Source organism: Sebastes umbrosus, chromosome 23 (genome assembly GCF_015220745.1).
Source record: "Sebastes umbrosus isolate fSebUmb1 chromosome 23, fSebUmb1.pri, whole genome shotgun sequence".
Classification (NCBI taxonomy): domain Eukaryota; kingdom Metazoa; phylum Chordata; class Actinopteri; order Perciformes; family Sebastidae; genus Sebastes; species Sebastes umbrosus.
The window spans coordinates 7,343,387-7,365,348 of record NC_051291.1 but is presented as its reverse complement, the minus strand read 5'-3'; the positions used below and the strand labels follow the sequence as shown (position 1 = coordinate 7,365,348).

Sequence of the window (21,962 nt, the reverse complement as noted above, 5' to 3'; positions counted from 1 at the left end):
GAATAGCTTTGAGTGACAGAGTCTCTTAGGAAAGATTCACTGCAGGGGAGAGGAGGTGAAGTCGTTTTATCGTCGCTTCATCAGAAGCTGCCGTCTGAAGCGGGAAGAAAGAGAGGGAGACACAGTGGGGGAGGGCAGAGAGAGGGAGCCTGAAGTAAAAGTTACACCTGCACTGAAAACCTGGAGTGTGTGAAGAGATTCACTGAACAAACTGTGAACACTTTTCTTTCAACCATCAGAAGAAAATAATAAAAAATATATATATTTAAACCTGCAATAACCATTTTTGTTTTTGGCCACTAGTTTTCAGCAGAAACGACTAACTTTCTTCTATTTTATTTATTTTTTTTGTCTGCATTTGTAATAATTTGATTCTGACTTTGGACCTAACGTTGTGACACAGCTGGATTGACTTCTCTCTTTTAACTCCTGCGTCTCTATCAGTTCGTCCAGGAGGCTCTGAGTAAGAACGACACGTTCCTCCAATTTGACTCTCCGGCGGTGAGGAACGACTCCATCGACAGCCTACGGACCTTCCTCCAGCTGGACAACGTGGTGGAGGAGCTGAAGAGCTTCAACTACCACCCCGAACCCTCCTTCAACGCGCTCCACAAGAACGTCATCACCGAGGCCAGCGTCATCATCGTCACTGTGAGGACAGACGGATACTTTTACTCTTTACATATCGCTCTTCATCTCCAGATCTGTTGAATTTACACTCTTTCCTTGCGTCCATCAGGGTAAAGGTTTCTCCAAGGCCATGACGGCCAAAGAGGCCCAGGCGTTTGTTGGAGACGCCTCCTGTCACGTTAACATCCTGCAGGTAAACACACACTTTTCTCCACTTAGTTTATAATGGATCTACACTGTTAAGATGGAGTTTTTATTAAATGGAGGGTATCAGAAAGTCACATCATACATGTCTCAAACCAACAGAGAAAGTCTTGCAGGTGATGCCGTCATGCTGCAGAAACACAGGCTTCCACAAACGCAGCATTAGGTTACGTTAAACACTATACAGTAAACCATTCACCACATGACATGACTGTTATCTGACAAAAACAGAAATCTTCTACACTTTAAGTTCAGATTCTGCACCTTCAAATGTTCTTAAAATGATATGTTCTCCGTGTTCATTCATTTTCTAAACCTTCATTTAGTTGACTTAACTGCCATAACTTGCAGACTTGATTTTCTTTTCAGAATAAAAGCAGTTATTGGGTAGTAGTTGGTGTAAAGTTACACCTACTTTTTCCTGCAACATCCCTCTACTTTGAACAAATAAATAGTTTTTTAAGTCGCAGATCCCCAGAACCAAAAATATGAAATATTTGTATTAAGTTTAAAAACACCTTGGCAAACCGCTGTAGGTTATTTTAAGGTGAGAATTACTGTGATACCAGCAGTCTAACATGTTTGTTCTAACATCTTTGTGTTCAGGATGATAAGTTGATCCTGGACGCTCCGTCATCGCAGCCCAGTTCCAGATCCAGATCCAAACGCCAACGCAGAGACACAACCAACGACCTGGAGCTGGAGCTCGTGGTAACCACAAATCTACCTTCATACATGACCAGCTTTAGATCATTCATATAAAACAAGGGTTAATACAGTCAAGTGTTTTTCACACATTCAGAGGTTTCACTTTAACCTCCTTAAACTCAGATATTCTGTTTGCTCTCTGTCTCTCTCGTCCAGGTGAAGTTTGGTCATGGCGAGTGGATGGTGGGAGAAGTCTACTATGCCAGAAAAGACGACATCCCTTTGGCGATTATCATCCCTGCAGTCATCGTACCGATGCTGCTCTTCATCGCCGTGTCCGTCTACTGCTACAGGTTAGAAAAGATGATGACCACACACAGAGAGAGACACGTTTATTGTTCGCTGTGTTGATACGTTTTAAATCTCTTCCTGTCTTTAATGTGTGTTAACAGGAGGAAGAGTCAGCAGGCAGAACGAGAATACGAGAAGGTGAAACACCAGCTGGAGAATCTGGAGGAAAGCGTCCGAGATCGCTGCAAGAAAGAGTTCACAGGTAAAAAACACTCACCTGACACCTCAAAATTCAATCTAATCTCAAATTAAGATCATTATTTTCCATTTATCTGTCATTCAAATAGTAATTGCATGTTAACATGTTACCAGAATTACCCTTTCAAGTTACGTTTTATGATTTTGTGACGGCATATCTGAAATTTTTGAAACTGAGTTTATCAAGATAACAATTAAAGAATTTGATGAATGCATAATATTGAAATCAGTTCAACAATAACAGTAGAAAAGTATGTGAAAATGTAGTTGCTCGATAAACAAATAAATATGTCATTAAAAAAACAAACATTAAAAAATAAATGTAGCCATTAATTAATTGATAAAAATGAGACATTAATTGATATTTCTGTTTTGATTTGCTTCTTTATTTATTTATCTTTGTATTACTTTCCTTATTTATTCACTCTTCTCTTTAATTTTCTCTTTTCTTCATGTTTGTGTTTATTTTTTATTAATTTTATTTATTTATATATGTATTTATTTGTTTTTGTATTTATTAATTTATGTTTACATTTATTTTTATTTATTTTTGCATTTATATTATATTTATTTTTAAATGTGTTTATTTATTTCCCTTTGCATACATTTACAGCTTCAGTAACGGCTTTATTTCCATATATTTTAAGGTAGAGCAACCGCCAAAATATCTTGACAAAGTGTGAGCAGCAACGAACAAACTACCCACGTTTTTTACGGATATTTAATGTAAAACACTAATATTTAGTCCAAGTATTTATACATCGTGTTGACATAAGTCTAAACTACAGTGAACTTTGAGATTGCCAACTCCCGACTGACAGTTCCCAGCGTCCAGCAGACGCAGCACAAAGTTGTGTCCAGCGAGCTGAATGTTGCCAGCATCTTGTCACATGTTTGCGTTGCACAGATTAGAGGAAGCCGCCACTTTGACAGTTTATCTCCATAATGTGAACTCCTGCCAACGCGATTCAGCAGAACACGCTTTGGCTCAAACATCAGAAAAAACATCCCTTCAGGTCTTGTTGGCGAGGAGCTCGGTGGACCGTTTTCAGCTCAGTCTGACAGCTCTGTTAGTGAGCTGGAGGCTTCACATGTCTGATGTTTCCAGAGAGTCTTTAAAGGGATAGTTCGGGTGTACTTCTCCATAGTCAGTGTATTACCTACAGTAGATGGAGTTTGGAGAAACAGACAAGAGTACCAGCACAGGAGCAAAGCAATGTACTGCTGTGGACAGGGTCAGCAGCAAAATGGATTATAGCCACCTGAAAAAATCAGCTTGTGTACGCTATATTTAGAATATTTTAGCTGTTTTACCTCGCCGTCGCTCTTACTATGAACACCTCTTCAACATGTTGAGATTATACTATCATACAACACACAACTCAAATGTTTTCATGATTTCTCTGTCAGATCTGATGATTGAAATGGAGGACCACACAAGTGACCTGAGCGAGGCCCGGATCCCCTTCCTGGACTACAAAACCTACACCGACCGATGCTTCTTCCTGCCCTCCAAGGACGGCGCCAACGACACCATGATCACTGGAAAAATACAAATCCCAGAAGCCCGCAAGGCCATCGTGGCTCAGGCGCTGAACCAGTTCTCCAACCTGCTGAACAGTAAAACCTTCCTCATCAATGTGAGTTTATCCCGCCTTTCCCTCCTCTGTCCTCCGTCTTTCTGTCACTGTCGATCAAATCAAAATGGGGACCTAAGGATAATAACACCTGTTCCAAATAACAATTAGTATTATTAATATTATTACTAGCTTTTTTCTGGTAGCTACTACCATTTTCAAGATCAAGAATGAATATTCTTTATTTAAAATCCACCGTGTTCTCTGCCCTCCAGTTCATCCGCACGTTGGAGAGTCGTCCGGACTTCAACGCCAGATCTCGCGGTTATTTTGCTTCCCTGCTGACGGTGGCGCTGCACGGCAAACTGGAGTATTACACGGACATCATGAGGACGCTGCTGCTGGAGCTGATGGACGAACACGTGCAGAACAAAAACCCCAAACTCATGCTCAGGAGGTGAGGAAGGCCGGGATACGTAGGACTGAACCTGCCAAAATCCTAAATAAATGAATAAATAAATAAATTCCTCGATAAATAAAGAAATATGTGTTAAATATAGCAAAAATAATATTAAAAATAAATATAGGCATTAATTAATTGATCAAATGTAATATAAATTTATATTTCTGTTTTAATTTGCTTCTTTATTTATTTATCTTTGTATTAATTCCCTTATTTATTTACTCTTCTGTTTAATTTTCCTTTTAATTTATTTATGTATTTATTTTTATTAATTTATACATTTATTTATTTATTTTTGCATTTATTTTTATTTATTTATTTTAAGTTTGGGGAAATAAAGGGTGAAATGCAAAGGAAAAATTGTGCATAAATAAATGCATAAATACATACATTCATAAATAAATAAATAAATAATAAATAAATGAATAAATAAATAAATAAATAAATAAAAAATAAATGTAAAAAATAATAAAAACAAATACATAAATAAATAAAAGAAAAATTAAAAAGAAGAGTAAATAAATAAGGGAATTAATACAAAGACAAATAAATAAATATAGAATCAAATTAAAACAGAAATATCAATTTAAGTCACATTTCATCAATTAATTAATGGCTACATTTTTTTTAATTTTCTACAAGTAATGACATATTTATTTATTTATCGAATCATTTATTTATTTATTAATTTATTATTTATTTTGGCAGGTTCCGTCCTCCATATATGATAGTGAATAACACTTGTATTTGTCTAGGCTGTATGTTTATTATGTGTTTGTGTTTATTTACACTGTAATTTTTGGTTTAAAATTATATAAAAATGGCTCCTAATGTTTTTATCTTTTGTTTGTGTATGTAGGTCAGAGACGGTGGTGGAGAGGATGCTGTGTAACTGGATGTCCATCTGTATCTACCAGTTCCTCCGGGTAACACTCACTCTTTCACTTATTCTCTGTTTTTTACTTTCCTTGAGTTTGTTTTGATTTCTCTTCGATCTGTTTCTCTTGCCTGCCTCTTTTTCTTGTTGTGGTGTTTCTATAATTTAACATTCTCGTACCAAAGATGGTGATTAAAAGTTGATATTTTTTATGTTGTGATGAGGATCAACAGGTGAATGTTGACTGAATTTAGTCCTTCAACACTAACTTCGTCCTGCCAGTATCCAAAAAGTTCAACTAAACAACATTTAGACTGTTGGACACTAAAACCAGGTTGTGATTATCACAATTATTTAGCTTGATATGCAGAAGATGATTATACTGTACATATATCACTGTTACATATTGTACTTAAACACTTTAAATAGACAGAAAACTACCCTCAAAGACAAAGCTGATATCAAACTAATATGGTGTGTTTCAGGACACGGCAGGAGAGCCTTTATACAAACTGTTCAAGGCCTTGAAGCACCAGGTGGAGAAAGGACCGGTGGACGCCAAGATGAAGAAAGCCAAATACACCCTGAACGATACGGGACTGCTGGGGGACGACGTGGAATACTGTGTACTGGTTAGTAATACACAATAATACACACTGTGTTCTTCAGTCCAGCACGTGTGTTGACCGGTGTGTATTTTTAAGTATTTTTAGATTTAGATTTCTTCCTTTTTGGTGTTATTCAGTGTTAAGCCCATATCCCTATTCCTCTGAAAAAACACCTAAAATAACTACCAAAATGAATCAGGAGTAGCTCCTCAACCATACGGCTTATATGCATATATCTGGTCTCTTTTGAAAGATAAGAAGCTAAGGAATATGAATAAATTGAAATTAAACTAAACTATATTACCAGTCCAGAGTAAATGGAGGTGCAATAAAGGAAAAAATTCAATTTTTATCCTTGCCTAGTATAAAATCTTTCAATAATTTCCCATTTTGGGATCAATAAAGTACATCTATCTATCTTAATTTCAAAGGCAATATCACCATTATAACAAAGATCACATGGATAATGATGCAACTGGAACTGTAAATTTGATGAAAATGCACTAGAATACACCATTTATGATACAATTTATAAAGATATACTCAGGTACTCTCCATGTTTTGGCCATGTTTACTGTTTATATAAATATTTTGTCAAGAACATAGATTTATGTCAGTGTGCTTAAATGTAAAATGTTAAGTTTGACAGCTTTGTTTCCCCATTAATAGCGGACGATGTGTGTTTAGAGTGGAGGTGCGTTTATGTGCATTAGAAAGCTCAGAATTTGTAGTTTCCAGTGTTACCAAGCATGTTATTGTTAAAAAACAACATTCATATCTTCTATTAATAGATAATCTTCCATCGCAACTTTTTGTAACTCAGCACAGGGTTTGACCCGGTACCGGGTTCGTCGGGTTTAAGAGGTTTTATGCTTAAAATTGTAAGCAGGTTGCAGCTTCTCAAATGTGCTTTTCTCTGTTTTATATCTTTGTGAACTGATGTTTTTTGGTTTTGGACTGTTGGTCGGACAAAAGAAGACATTTCAAGACGTCACCTCTGGCGTTTTAACCCTTTTAAATTCAGCAAACTAATCGTTAGTTGCTGCCCTGCTTTTATTTTACCCATAGAATTAAATGTGCTTTCACTCCAGAGTGTGACAGGTGTGTTTGTGATGTCAGACCCTGCAGGTGTTGGTGCACGGCGAGGGACCGGATGTGACTCCAGTGAAGGTGTTGAACTGTGACACCATCTCCCAGGTGGGTTTGATTCCTTTCTCAGGAAATGGCTGGTTTAGAGCAAAGTTGTGGTTGTGGCTTCAGTTTTCTGTGATATTTCTCTGCTGTCTGTTAGTATTGTTCAGTGCTGATAAATATGAATAAAATATGATTTTAGTTTTTGTGTTAGCGCACAGTTTTGGTAGGTAAAATGTTAATTTTCTGTCCCGCAGGTGAAAGAGAAGATCATCGATCAGGTGTACAGGAACCTGCCGTACTCTCAGAGACCGGAGGTGGAGAGTGTTGCTCTGGGTGAGAACACACAGATCAAAATTTTAGTTTTTGTTTGTTTTCTTTGTTTTTTTGTGTGATAAAGTGATTACAGAACAAGTGAAGACAAGTACAGGGACACATAAACAGCCAAAAGAGATTATACAAAGTAAGACAAATGACAAAAAGAATGGTTGTGTGAGAGGTGTTGAATGAGGGTAGGTGATAATATAAGACATATATCTACACATAAACACACATATACTGTATATTTACACACATATCTACATATACATATATTTTTCCTTTTACGTGTAGAGGGAGAAAGCAAGAGAAAAATAAATAAATAATAACAATAACAACAATAATGATAATAATACTAATTATAATAATTAAGTTAAATAAAATTAAAAAGTGTTTTAAATTGAATCCTAGATCAAACTAAAACAATTATATTGATATTTATCAACACAACATTCAGGGTCACAAACCAGGTGTTTGTCACCTCCTGCTGGTTTGTGGTGGAACTGCAGGGTTACAGTGACATAACAATAAAACAATTTTTATCAGATTGAATCATATTTATGGACTGCATTGTACTTAAGAAGAGCATCAGATATAATAACGCTGTTACACAAAGTCTGATTTTTAAATCATTTTATGCTTCTTTGTTTTATATCTTTGTAAACTGAATATCTTTTGGTTTTAGACTGTCGGTCGGACAAAACAAGACATTTATATATCACAGCCAAGGACAAAATACATTATTATGAAAGACACACGTTCAAATTTGTTCTCTAATCCGTCCACAGAGTGGCGTCCCGGCTCCACGGGTCAGATCCTGTCCGACCTCGACCTCACCTCCCAGAAAGAGGGACGCTGGAAGAGACTCAACACTCTGGCTCATTACAATGTGAGTCTGTTGGCTTTCTTTCATGCACAATACTTTATATTTTACTTTATTCTGTGTGGTCCAAAAATGAAAACATCTAATACTGTGATTTGTTCTGTATGTTTAGGACACTTTAGATTGCATTATTTCCTTCTTTCATCTGGAAATGTTAAGTCAAATAATCGATTAGTGAGCAACTATTTTGATAATCAATTAATCATTTCAAGTGTTTTGTCAGGCGTAAAATGATCTGCTTCCAGTTTGAGGAATGAGGATGTGAAGAACAGCTGCTTTTCTTTGTCATATGTGATAGTAAATTAAATATTTTTGGACTTCTGGTGAGATAACTATTAGATAATGAGCGAAAAAACAGCTTATTATTATTAATTATTACATAAATATACAGCTTTACCTGAAGTTTCACAAAGTACACTTCCTCTACAGTCCTACTCGTGTCTCCATCCAGGATCTCTGTGCTTTTTTTACTCATTTAAAGCACAAATGTCGCTCCATATAAACAGTGCGAGCTGCTGGTTGTCGTGTTGTTTTGGTACAAAAACACACAGTAATTCTTGCAGTATTTGTCCAGTTGAACTCCAGTTGTTACTGACCAGTGGTTCAGTGTGTTGTCTCGTGTATTTACTCAGTAGAAATGGTCCTTCCTGACTGTCAAAGACTAAAAAATCGATGTAAGTTGGTGGAAACAATCTTTACGTGTGGTTTGTTCAGTCTTTTTTGGTCCCAGCTCGTCTTCACGTTTGTCAGATTGGAGTTCACGTTCCTGCTTCTGACTCTGGATGTTTTTAATCAGCTTTTTTTCTGCACTGAAACGACCAAAAACTGAAATGTCGAGCCACATGAGACTCATCGTCTCGCTGCAGGAAACCAACAGAAACTAAAACACTCCCAACAGTTTGACATTTAAAGAATGAAGATGTTTTATAGAGAAAGCTGCAGAGAGACAAAGTGGAACTTAATAACTGTGTGCAGTCGTTCAGTTACAGTGAATCAGGATTTTATTCATATTTGACCTCAATGATTTCTTGTGTTTCAGGTTCGAGATAACGCCACGTTGGTTCTGTCCAGAGTTATACACACACAGGCTTTCCACCAACACCAGGATAGCTACGAAGAGAGTACGTACACACACACACACACACCCTGAAATACAGTTTTCATGTCCTTGTACTTACGTTTTTAGGCTTTTCCTACACTCATCTTCTCCGATGGCTGTAGTCTCTGCTGCTCACTTTGAATTTCATGACTTTACAATCAATATGAAATCATAAAATATTAAAATATATTTAGAAAATCAAAAAAAATCAGTTTAAAGTTACAGGAAACTTGATTTAGAATCATGTTAAAGCAGTTAAAGGTCCAGAAAATATCAGATAACAATTAAAAATCTGTTTTTTGTGCTTGAAAAGAGCCAAACGGGCTTAAACCTCCACGTCTGAGCCAGAAAATAAAATTAATAACGTTTAAGTAAAGAAACAATTAGTGACATTTCTAAGAGCTGATGGCAATACAGCATACGTATTTATCACCAATTAAGAGTTTTCTGTGTCTTTGATAACACAAAAGGGAGGTTTTAATTTCCACTCTGTTCGCGTTGTCAGAGGACACTTAATTTATGACACCACAGTTTTGACGTCTTAATAATCACCCTGGTGACTTTTAAAGTTTTTGACATTTACATTTGACATTTGTATTGTGACATTTACGTAACAGGAGATATTATTATTCCGCCTTGTATGTCACTGCAATACATTTATTAGCTCAATTATAATATCTTATGCACAAAATCAGTTTAATAAACTAGGAAACACTTTAAATTGGGAGTTTTCATATCAGATCAGTTAAAACTATTTTCTATTATTTATTTATTTATTATTATTTTTATTTATTATTATTATTATTTTCCCCTCAGGATGCTTTTGGGTTAAAAAAGGTTAAATGGGTTAAAAAAAACTAATCTTAAAAGTATTAAAAAATATATTGAATTTCACATTCTCTAAATAAGGCCTTGAAAGTATTGAATTTCATTTACAAAGACTTTTTTTCTTGTCTTTTCGTAGGATTAAATAAATATCAAGACCTCATAAATAACTGTGAAACATGAGTATTTATTGTGTTTGGTATGACTTGGATTTTATACGACTGTTTACGTCAGTATATTGTTTTATGCTTTTGACCGTGGCGCGAATCAGTCCGTTGTCAGGAAAGAAAACAAAACGTCTCAAACTTTGCTGCTAAGAAACTAACATTTGCTCGTTGCCTCAGAACGAGCTGGTGTCGTTTTAACGATGAACCTCAATAAAACATGAACAGATTGCGGCCAACTGTAGACTCTGATAGTGACACTCAGTAGTCGTGTTTATCCGCACCAAATCAGTTTCAAATCAGGAGCTTTTGTAACCAGTATGTGAGTCCATATCATTTTTCATTTAATGTTATTAGAGTACACACACTTCACAAAGTTATTGTGTATTCATTATGAATGTGAGTAAACATGTTTTGTTAAATATAAGTTCTTCCATGATATCCTTCATACTTTTGCCAGTGAAGTTGGCATTAAATTTCATTCGAAGTGGTATTAAAAAGCCTCAGGGCTACCCTGAATAATCTGTGTTTTCACTTCCCATGCCGGCCAGCTGTGTGGATTAATAAACAAATATCCAGAAAAACACTTTACATACAGCAGGAGAGCAAACCGTAATTAAAATCCCAACTTAATGTAGTGTCAGTTAATGCCGGTGCACCGTCAGATATTAATAAACAGGCCGCAGAATTAATAACTTTAAATGGGATGTGGCACGGAAATGTATCAGAGAGAGAACAGAAAACAGTCTTGTAATTTAACACATAGATGAAGCTGGTAATGTTACGTCTTTCATGTCTGTTTACCAGAAAACGCCCTGCTGGAGGACGACCTCACCTTCCACCTGGTGCGGCCGGCCGACGAGATCGATGAGGTGAAGTCAAAGAGAGGCAGCATGAAGGACAAGGCCATGACCAAAGCTATCACTGAGATCTACCTGACCAGGCTGCTCTCTGTCAAGGTGTGTGGGGCGCAACATAATGAAGTACATTTACTCAAACACTGTACACTTAATGTACAATACTGAGGTACTACACTACATTTATTTAACAGATACTAGGTGCTGGTTACAGATTAAGATTTTACATAAAGATTATAAAATACAACGCTCTCTCTCCAATTCATGATGTTTCTCTGTTAAATTAAGATTTGTTTTATTGAAAGATGCTCAATTTACATGACGTTAAACATTATAAACAGTATATATGAACATACAGTATGTGTATTTGTGTGTGTGTTTCAGGGCACTTTGCAGCAGTTTGTGGACGATTTCTTCCGCAGCGTTTTGTGCTCGAGCACCGTCGTCCCCCCTGCCGTCAAATACTTCTTTGACTTCCTGGACGAACAGGCGCTGAGACACGACAACGTGGACGAGGAGACGCTGCACATCTGGAAGACTAACAGGTACACAATACAACGCACGCCCTCTGTATACCTGATATACGACTGTTATGTACTGTACGCACAGGGTCTAGTACAGGTAATGCAAAGTCTCCCACTTATTCCTGGTACTGATTACATGTTTCACTCACTTAGAGATGCTTTATCGTTGTCTATATTCTAGTTTTCTAAAAATAAACAATATCATTAATGTTGTGCAGTGTGAGAATTACTCAATTAATACTATAGTCTATATATTGACCAAAAACTATAACCACATTTTTAATCTTTTCTGTAATTTTTCAAGCAATTAAATGTGACGATTTGACCTTGTTCATGGTCGAATAAATACTATGTACGAATAATACATTACTCTATTTACAGTATAGAAGTGGGTTATTATATATGGAGTATATGTGAGACATGTGCCTTTTTTCCCTAACAATTCCTTAATAATTATTGGTAAATATGAAAACAAATATTCCAGATAGAAATGATGGAATTCCTACAACCACATTCATCAGACTGTGATGGATAATGGGCTAATTATTGTTCCTCAGTCAGTTATTTTGTTGATTATTGTCCAGATTCGTTGTTGTAGTTAATCAGAAAATATTGATATATGCCCTTTACAGTTTCTCACAGCCAAAGTTGATGTCTGAAAATGATTTGTTTTGTCTGACAAACTATCTAAAACTCAAAGATATTCAGTTTACAGAGATATAAAACTGAGAAAAGCAGGAATCCGAAGTATTTTTTAGGCATTTTTGCTTGAAAAATGACTGAAAAGATTATTGTTTACTGTGAAAAAACTAGACTATAGACAACAAAAAAGCATCTCTGAGTGAATGAAACATGTGTGAGTACCAGGATTAAGTGGGAGAAGACATTCAAACCGCCTCTCATGGATTATGATGTCAGTAAACTGGTTGATATGTGACGCTTTTATCTGATTCAACGTCTGCCAGCGTCTCATCAAAGCTTCTGTGAATCTCAGCCGGAGATACGACCTGCGAAAGAAACCTGCTTCCGTTACACCTCATCAGCTTTACTCAAGAGTCATTATGTCCCCGTCGTCAACATTAAAGCCTCGTCTAATCGGCCCTCTTTTATCAGGACAGATAAATGATGAGGAAGATGATGAAGAAGAAGAAGAAGAGAGGAAATAGAACTTACTCTGCTTTCCATCTGGCCTTGAGCTCAGCCTGTCAATCATCACACACACGTACAAGTTGGAGGATGAAATATTCATCAGTGGTGTGAATTATTGACGAGGGTTATGGTCTGAGGAGGAAGAGATGAAATGATGAAGGGGAGGAGGGAAGAGAGGGGAAACAGGAGTGTCAGCAGGTCCTTAAAAAGTCTGGAAAAGTCTGAAATTGTCTTCGTTAGTTACTGTTTCTACAGCTGCACCTGTCAAGCTTTCTGTTCGTGCTCGCCACAAATGCAGTTTGAAGCGATAACAGAGGCAAATTTACATTTTAAAAAAAGAAAATCATATTATTTGAAACAGTGGGTCTATGATTTCAGACTGAGGTGGATAAAAGCAGCTTCTCATTGCTGCCCAATGTTCCTACGCATGTGTGTCTCTTTCAAAGGTATTTTTAATTGATTATCAATAATGAATCAAAGTTTGTTTTACTACTCACACAAAAAGCAAACGCGCAACAACAACCTCAGCAGACCACAGAAAATATATTCTAAATGATAGGTAATTAAAGTTAAAATTATAGAAAATACAGAGAAAATATCTATAATACACTTTAATAGTAACAGAAAAAGTAAGTAGAGAGATGAAGGGAATAGCAAATTGATAAATATAATGGGAAAAGAAAAATGCAAATAAATAAACAGAAAAAAATGCAAATAAATAAAATACTAATACTAATAATTTAAAAAATTCTCAGAGACTACTGTAGTGGGTTTCTCTAAAAAAAATAGGCCAGAAGAGGCGCCACACCTTGTAAAATTCACTCTCTGTTCCCCGAGTAGTATAACAGATTTTCTCCAGATTTATACAGGACATAATGTCTCTAATCTAATGTGAGTGGGAAGGAGTGGCAGAATTCTTCTCGAGTGTGTCTCTTGATATAAACTAACATTGTAAGAGATTTCTAAGGGCTATTTTCGAAGTTCAAATTGCAAAAGAATGAAGGGAGATGGACGTTTCAAATGCAGTTTAAATGGTAAAAATCGGTTAAGCCACTGTGGAGATATCAACGTCTAAAAATTGTTGAAATGTCTAAAGTGAAGAAAACTGTTTACCCGCAAATGTGAGGGTGTTGGTTTCAAGGAGGTTAGTTTTAAAGCTTTTAGGGAGTTTCCAGAGGCGGCGAGTGAACTTTCGCAATGGTTGATGGGATGAGTAGTTCCTTCACTCTTAAAATAATTATTTACCTTTGCTTTTTTTCTGTTTTCCAATGTTTTTTTGCTCCAAATCAAATATCTTGTCTTGGTTTTATGATTAAAGTTTTTTATATAAGGATTTACTGAAACATCAATGGAGTAAATTAATACCAGTTCCATGTATTTCTAACAACCTGTCAACCAAGTCTCTCTCTCTGTCCTCAGCTTGCCTCTGAGGTTTTGGGTGAACATCCTGAGGAACCCCCACTTCATCTTCGACGTCCACGTGACGGAGGTGGTGGACGCGTCGCTGCACGTCATCTCTCAGACCTTCATGGACGCCTGCACCAAGACGGAGCACAAACTCAGCAGAGTCAGTTCACACTAATAACGAAATTTGAATTAACATCCTAGTATTTTAAAGTTTTTTTCTGCATGAAGAGCTGCTTCTTCTTCTACTTTATTTTTTTAATCAACTCAGTTCGAACCAATATGACAAAAGAATTAAGCAGAGCAAGACCCCATGAAAGCTCATCAGTGGGCTGTTGTAATGTCAGTTACAGGATGGTATATTTCACACAGTTATCGTCAATATTTCTTTACATTTTGGCACAATAGTGCCATCAAAAGTATGCCAAATTATCTATTATCAGCTCCTGTTTGCTGTGTATCCATGGATATAGAGACAATTATCACTGGATTACTGTGATACTGAAGAAAACTTAAAAAACGTGATAATTCTCAGGCAAGTTCTGCAGCGAGGAGGCGAGCTGATCGAATCTGGCTGCAGCAGCAGAAGAGTTAATTACAAAAAAAATGAACAGACGGATGATAATTAACAGTGCAGGAACATCCAAGAGAGGATTTTCTCTGTGAAACATCTTCACTCCACACAGAACAACGTTTTAAGATGAGAAGCTTTAATAAATGATCTTTTATCTGTTTTATTTCTTGTTCCTGCAGGAGTCTCCCAGCAACAAGCTACTCTATGCAAAAGAGATTTCCACGTACAAGAAGATGGTGGACGAGTGAGTTTGTTGCAATATATAATTTATATACTAGGGGTGCATGTCTATTTGTTGTGTTTAGATAAAGATCAGGCTACACTAATATTAGTTTTATACTATTAGTAGAATTAGATTCCAGTAGGATTGTTTCCGACTAAACATTTCCAATAACTCCAGAGCGTTGTAAAGCCCTAAAAGTTAAAATATATTGAAAATAGATGTAAATCATTTCCAAAATTCACAACATGTTTTTATCTAACAAAATATTTTGTTTTAATACATATTTGTTGCCGTTTAGCCTTTCAAAAACTACATTTTCTCTGAAAAAGTTTGCTATCCCGCAGCACCATAAATTACATTTATATAACCACAATAACACATCTGTTTTTTAGGGTGATGATGTCATAAAATATGACGACAGACATTAAAATCTTCATTTAAAAACCTCGTTAGAAGCTTCAAATGTAAATAAAATAAAATGACATTCAGTACAGCTGTAGTACAGAATGAACAGATGTGTGACTGGATAGTAGTATTTTGGCAGAACAGCTGGGCTACATGTGGGTCCATCTGTTGCAAAAGTTAATAAGACTGAAAATGTATTAAACAATATCAAAGCATGTTATTAAGTTTTAGACATAAATGTCATTTACATTTGATCACCTGATATATAAATGATGATTTGATTGTGTGTGTGTTTTCTTCAGTTACTACTCGGGCATCAGACAGATGGTTCCAGTCAGTGACCAGGACATGAACACACACCTGGCTGAGGTGTCCCGGGTATGAGATATAACTAACACACTCTCAACTAGAGCTGCCTCCTCTTAGTCGATTAGTCGACTGAGCCGTTGTTTTTGTCTGAGGTTTCTTTAGTCGTTTAGTCGTTTTTATGCTTTTTTCATGCTGAATGACTTCTTTCCTAGAAACTTATGAGCAGACCAGATTTAAAGTGGTGATGTTGTGTGAAACTCCACAGATCTGTCGATTAAATCAACTAACCGATTAGTTGACAAAAACGTAGTACAAATTTGAGGTACTTGTAGTTGAGTATTTCCATTTTATTCTACTTTATACTTCAACATAACTACATTTCAGAGGGAAGTATGGTGCTTTTTACTCCACTACATCTACCTATAGGTACTAGTTTCACAGGGTTTTTGGCCTGAAAACTCACTTCTTAAAACTTATTTTCTATACAAAGGCATTCTCTTAACTTTTTTTTAATTATTATTATTTAATATTTTGTATTGTATTATTTTACTTATTTTTTTTTTCCTATGTAGCTCCTTCTGCTCAATGTTGTTTAACTTTTAGACTGTTTTAAATTTGTATTATTGCTTGTCTACCATTTTTATATTATAATTATATGAGTAAGTGTATATTATATAATAATATTTTATATATTTTAAAGCACTTTGTAGCTTTGTTTTGAGAAATTGCTATATTAATAATTGTATTATTATTATTATTAGAAGTAGTAGTATTATTCTGCTCATTTACCAACTGCACACATTAATGCATCAGTGATAATAATGGTTTAACATTCACAGGGGCCGTTTACTTTACCTTTATCATATATCTTTTTATATTTAATGAAATGTTCTCAGCAGCAACCAGTACCTGTATGAATATTATGCATTTTTGACTTGTAATTATGACCTTACATGGTTCCTTTGGTTTGATATGTAACCTGTGTTTCCTCTTTATAGGAACACACAGACAAGCTGAACTCCCAGTTGGCCTTACATCAGCTGTACCAGTACGCCAGCAAGTACTACGATGTGGTGAGACAGGGCCTTATTGGCATAAAAATATTACCATGACAATATAGAATATTGGCTCTCCATTTTTTGTAATTTTTTGTAATTTTGAGTCAATAAGCAGTCAAAAAAAATGGAAATTTAAAATGTTCTGTTATCGTCTTCTTCAGATCATCCAGTCGCTGGACGAGGACCCAGCAGCCCAGAATAAACAGCTCACCCTTCGCCTCCAACAGATCGCCGCCGCCCTGGAGAACAAGGTCACCGACCTTTGACCTCTGACCTCACGGAGGGGTCAGGGGGCGGAGCTGACGGCTACTAAAACACAGGATGTTGTTTTCAATTTAAGGACTCAAAGGAGGACGAGCTCGCGGACTCTACCGAATGTTTGACCATGTAAGGACTGAAGTGGGAGGGGCTAGTGGAGCCACAGGAAGCTGTTGACCATATAAGGACTAAAGGAGGGAGGAGTTATTGGACTCCAGGAGGGGTGAGGAATGGAGATGTTGGACAAATGAAGTGTTAAAATATGGTAGAAACTGAAGCGCTGATATCTACTACAGTTGTGTGGCATACTTCCACTTGGCATCCCGAAAACAAATACCAAGGAGGGATGCAAAATGGTGACCGTAGTATGGCTGCAGATGGGAGCTCTGTGAAATCAAAGGGTTATTTTTTTAATGGCAACGAAGGCGTTCGGTAAGTGTGATCCTCGGACCTAGCTGTTTCTGTGTTTCTCGACATCACAAGTTTTAATTTGACCACTCAAGGACTGAAGAAGAAAAATGTGCCACACAAGGAATGAAGATTTTTTGGATAATTGAAGAATATAAGTGAAGTAATGAGCCGTTACTGAATATTTTTCTTTTTTGCTACTCAGCCCTTTTTTTGGAAGTTTGGATTGTAGAAGTACAGCGGCTCCTGGACGCTTTGTGACCACTTTTTCGTTATCGTATTACAGCGACGTTATGAACTGTGGATTGAGGTGAATAACGTCTGATCTGAGGTCAGTTTTTCTGTCTCCACACTAAATGGCCACCAGGAAAATCTGATCTCTTATCAGTATCAGATTTTCATCCTAAAGTGTAAAAACACTTGGACGAACTTTCTTTTCCCTTCAAGCGAGCTCAAATATAAAATAATCGACCAATGAAAACCCACTACGGTACACACCACTGGCCAATCAGGGGTCTTGGTTTGTTTGATGGCACAGTTGAGGAGAGTGAATTCAGGGTACGATGTCCAAAAATCAAACCACATTTTAACTTTTCTTATATCATTGGCCAAATGTTGTTTTTCATATCAGATTATGTGTTTCTATGCTGATGACACTGTGCTGGTGACTAAAAGATCACAGCTGAATAATTGCATTCTGTTTAGTTTGTTTAGTATTATTCTTTGTATGCAAGCTTTAAAAGGAATAGTTTGGGCCAAGTGGGGTTGTATGAGGTACTTATCCCTAGTAAGTGTATTACCTACAGTAGATGGACCTGCACAGGAGCAATGTACTGCTGTGAACGGGGTCAGCAGCACAACGTATTTTAGACACCTGAAAACATCAATATCAGTTTATATCAGTTATATTTAGAATATTTTCACCGCTTTACCTTGCTGTCAGACAGCTCTTTCCGACGGGAAGCTGTTATCTATGCTCTCTTCAAAGCCACCAGACTCCATTGACAAAAATAGTAATTTTACCTTGCAGAACACGGGAGTTGCTGTTCTACCGCTGCATCTATCGGATAGTTTGTTTGTGTTATTGTGTGACTTTGGTGTTTTAAACGGTTAATTCGGATTCTCCAAAGTCACACAATAACACAAACAAACTAACCGATAAATGCAGCGGTAGACCAGCAACTCCTGTGTTCTGCGAGGTAAATTACTGTTTTTGTCAATGGAGTCTGGTGGCTTTGAAGACAGACGACATAGATGGATATAACGACTTCAGTTCCCCGTCAGAAAGGGCCATCTGACCGCAAGTTAAAGTGGTGAAAATATTCTAAATATAGCGTACATTTAAACAGATTTTTAGGTGTCTAAAATATGTTTTGCTGCTGCCCCCGTCCACAGCTTTGGCTTTACCTTCCCCAATCTGGGGCCGTGCCGAACGCCATCTACTGTAGGAAATACACTGACTATGGACCTCATACAACAACACTTCAGAAACATCAAAACTCTCCCTTTAAGCAGAAGCTTTCCATTTCCATATACAACATGAAAAATATCTTTTTAATGGACTGATACGATGTCACTTGGTTTTTTCTGTTGTGAAGTGTTAATCAGGGTGGTCCATAATGTCATATCTTGTGCGTAAGTGTGTGTGTTCAATAGTTATATCGACACCGTCGCCACTTTGTTGTTGAGGACCAGCTTGTTTTTACTTTCTGTGAAAAATCATGCCTAATCATGTGATCTAAACAGCCAAACACTTTTATTGTTAAGTGTGATTTGTTTTTTTTATTTTTTATAATCTATGTAATTTCACTTCTTTTGCAATACTCCCGTCATATATAATGCTGCATTTCTGCATTTTCTGAACACATAAGAGGAAATGAGTGTCTTCTGAAGACAAGGTATCCATGGATCCTTCAAAAAGGCTTAAAATAAATTTAAAATTAAGGTGGTGAAGTGTTAAAATGTATTAAATCCAGTTATTATAGGGCATATTCCTCCATCATGCATTGCCAGTGTTCAGTATCACTGCTTTCCAGGGAGTCTAAGGTACGTACATTAAAAAAACACACAGTTAAAAACAATGAATTGTCCTCCACCTTATTGTACAGAAGACTTAAAATGCATAAAAAACAAATCAAACAAAGAAAGTGAAATACAATATGCATCGTTATATGTATTTCCTTTTTGTGTATACATTTACTGTCATAATTAAATGGAAAACATACGTTAAAAGAACAATGATTTAGCTTTTTGTCTTCAATAATGATTGAATTTTTCATTTATTTAATTATGACAGTAATTGCGTACATAAAATATTGTATTTCACTTTATTTAGGCATTTAAATCTTCCATATTATCCTACACAAACATACCAAAAAATGCACACTGCTGTCTCGTTCCCAACTATCTTTTCATTCTACATCGACGTGACAAAAGAAAATTTGTGCAATAATTGTTACGCAGCGCCTGCAAATACTTTTATGTGCCTCCTGATGATTGCCGCCTCCTTATTCTGCCCATTAAATGTGTTCATAATGAGATTGTTTAATCAGAAGTAGGTTGGTTTAGTTTTGTTTCTGGCTTGTTGAAACCTGTCGAAAAACATCTCTGTCAAAGAGTCAATATTTTCAAGAATATTTTTTTGAAAAACCACGAAGGAAAACATGTTAATTTGAAAAATATGGGAGAAATTGTACCATATGATCGTTTATATTTCCAACCAGTCTGTAAGTGAGTGAATTGTGTACCAAGTTATTACAAGATCTGCAACAGCCTTTGGGTTCAAGTGCCGTTTTAAGTCGCTGAAGTGTAAATGAACTCATTTATCTTCTCCTGTGCTACACATTAATCATTGTCACCATAGATTCATTATATATATCTGCATTATTCGTTGCCTTCTGAGCCCAGACGACGTGCTTTATGTAGTGCTTGAGTTAATATCAAAGATTAAATATGCAGTTTGTAAGTTGAATGATGAACCCCCTCGCCTTCTGGGAGAGAAACTTTGTTTTCTGTTTTGTTTTAGGGTACAAACTGCATCTTTAAATTCTGAAGCAATACGACCTTAAAGCTGGTGCTGTATCTTTGTACTCATGTCTCAAATTACATCCGAGTTTGGCACCACATGACCTCCATATACAAAGACTGAAATAAACACATCTTAGCTTTTTTTATTTTACTCCTCACAAGCTTTCTTCTGGGCATTTCTCTCTCAGAAATTTTCCACTTTGGTGCCAAATAATTTCAAGAAACTATCGTGTGTTGTTGTTGTAGTGTGCATAATATCTAAGGCTTGGACTGTCATTTGTATGTTTGATGAGTGTAGCCAGAAATAAGGGGAACAAATAATTGTATATTAAATTCAGTGCCGAAAGAAGAAAAGTTTTCGCAAAACTTCACCAGCTTTTCAAAGTAAAGTGCCACATTTGATTTTTAAATCCTTCTGACATAGAAGCTCAATCTCTACTCATTCTACAAATTAGTTTATTAATTGTGAAATATGAGACATCTCATTTATGTAGAGGATATACTGTATCTCTATTCCTCTGCCAACACTTGTTTCTTTCTGCCTTCTTTTTGCCACCAGCGAGTGCCTTAAAGTGTAGAACTGAAAGTCTATTTGGAAGTAAAAGCCAAGAAAGGTGTCTGTATAGATACATACACGTTTAGTGCACCCGATTCAACTGTTATCAGGCCATTAAATAGGCATTATCAGTCACTATAAGCACCATAGATGTGGGTCAGTAGGGGCCTACTACACCTACTACGTTGTAAAAGTGAAAGTGAAACTTAAAAGCAACACGTTCTAACATGTTGTAAAACTGAATGAAACATTAACGTTTTGAACACAAAAAAGAGACTTCTTTAGGTTTACGCAACAAAACTACAACTTCTTTAGGTTTACGCAATAAAACTACAACTTCTTTAGGTCTACGCAGCAAAAAAATAACTTCTTTAGGTTTACGCAATTAAACTACAAATTTTTTAGATTTAGGCAATAAAAATACAACTGCTTCAGGTTTACGCAACTAAACTACAACTTCTTTAGGCTTAGGCAATAAAAAAACACTGCCGCGTGTCTTGTTCTTTTATTCCGTCTTTCGGTGATCTACCACATGAATAGATGATAAAACCTACTAGAGGGTGTAGTAGGCCCCTACTGACCCACATCTATGGGGCTTAAAGTGACTGATAACACCTATTCAATAGCCTGACAACAGTGTAATCGGTTGTTTAGTGTCGGTTTACAGCATGTTTATGGTTCTTAACTGGAAGATCACAATCCGGAGCGATTACAGTATTTTAGAGGGGGCAAAGTTGGTACTGTCAGATGTTTTTAAAGCTTGTAAAAAAACAAATTTAGACCGTCATATAGCCATTATTATACTTTGTCATTTCATGCAGATGATTATTTAACAATTTAGCAAAATTACTCTTAAATAACATTACAAAATAAAGAAAATGGAAGCAAAAGAAAATATAGATTGATGCTTTTCCCATTGGCAAAACATTTTAAAACTAGTGTAATCATCTTTTTGGGGAAATGTTGAGAATACTTTGTCAACATTGTGGATAACTTAATTTACAAACCATTGATCTAGCATACATACATTGGCACAAAACCTGTTAAAAAGTGTTGGTTTAACTAACACACTTAATATTATCTGTATAGTCCCCACGCTCAAGAACAGTTTGGTAAATATTGGAAGGATGTGATCTGTATATGTGATGTTTAATTGAGTGTTTTTCAGAGGCACAGAGGTATACAGGAAAATGTTCATGTTGTGATGACAGGATGAGGGATCAGCACAGGGAAC

The 21,962-nt window shown here is 36.2% G+C and overlaps 1 protein-coding gene across 1 annotated transcript in view; it reads left to right on the top strand.

The window, feature by feature from the left end:
• plxnb2a (plexin b2a) overlaps nucleotides 1-18,009 on the top strand; it is a 147,069-nt gene extending 129,060 nt beyond the window's left edge. The window contains exons 24-43 of the mRNA XM_037761177.1: nucleotides 445-651; nucleotides 740-823; nucleotides 1,441-1,545; nucleotides 1,699-1,835; nucleotides 1,935-2,035; nucleotides 3,442-3,671; nucleotides 3,884-4,065; nucleotides 4,931-4,997; nucleotides 5,434-5,580; nucleotides 6,676-6,753; nucleotides 6,945-7,023; nucleotides 7,794-7,894; nucleotides 8,928-9,009; nucleotides 10,784-10,935; nucleotides 11,218-11,378; nucleotides 13,926-14,073; nucleotides 14,664-14,728; nucleotides 15,415-15,490; nucleotides 16,420-16,494; nucleotides 16,641-18,009. Coding sequence (XP_037617105.1) covers nucleotides 445-651; nucleotides 740-823; nucleotides 1,441-1,545; nucleotides 1,699-1,835; nucleotides 1,935-2,035; nucleotides 3,442-3,671; nucleotides 3,884-4,065; nucleotides 4,931-4,997; nucleotides 5,434-5,580; nucleotides 6,676-6,753; nucleotides 6,945-7,023; nucleotides 7,794-7,894; nucleotides 8,928-9,009; nucleotides 10,784-10,935; nucleotides 11,218-11,378; nucleotides 13,926-14,073; nucleotides 14,664-14,728; nucleotides 15,415-15,490; nucleotides 16,420-16,494; nucleotides 16,641-16,745 — 2,382 coding nt within the window. The 3' untranslated portion in view covers nucleotides 16,746-18,009. The remainder of the gene's footprint in view (nucleotides 1-444; nucleotides 652-739; nucleotides 824-1,440; nucleotides 1,546-1,698; nucleotides 1,836-1,934; nucleotides 2,036-3,441; nucleotides 3,672-3,883; nucleotides 4,066-4,930; nucleotides 4,998-5,433; nucleotides 5,581-6,675; nucleotides 6,754-6,944; nucleotides 7,024-7,793; nucleotides 7,895-8,927; nucleotides 9,010-10,783; nucleotides 10,936-11,217; nucleotides 11,379-13,925; nucleotides 14,074-14,663; nucleotides 14,729-15,414; nucleotides 15,491-16,419; nucleotides 16,495-16,640) is intronic.
• Nucleotides 18,010-21,962: the final 3,953 nt, after the last annotated feature.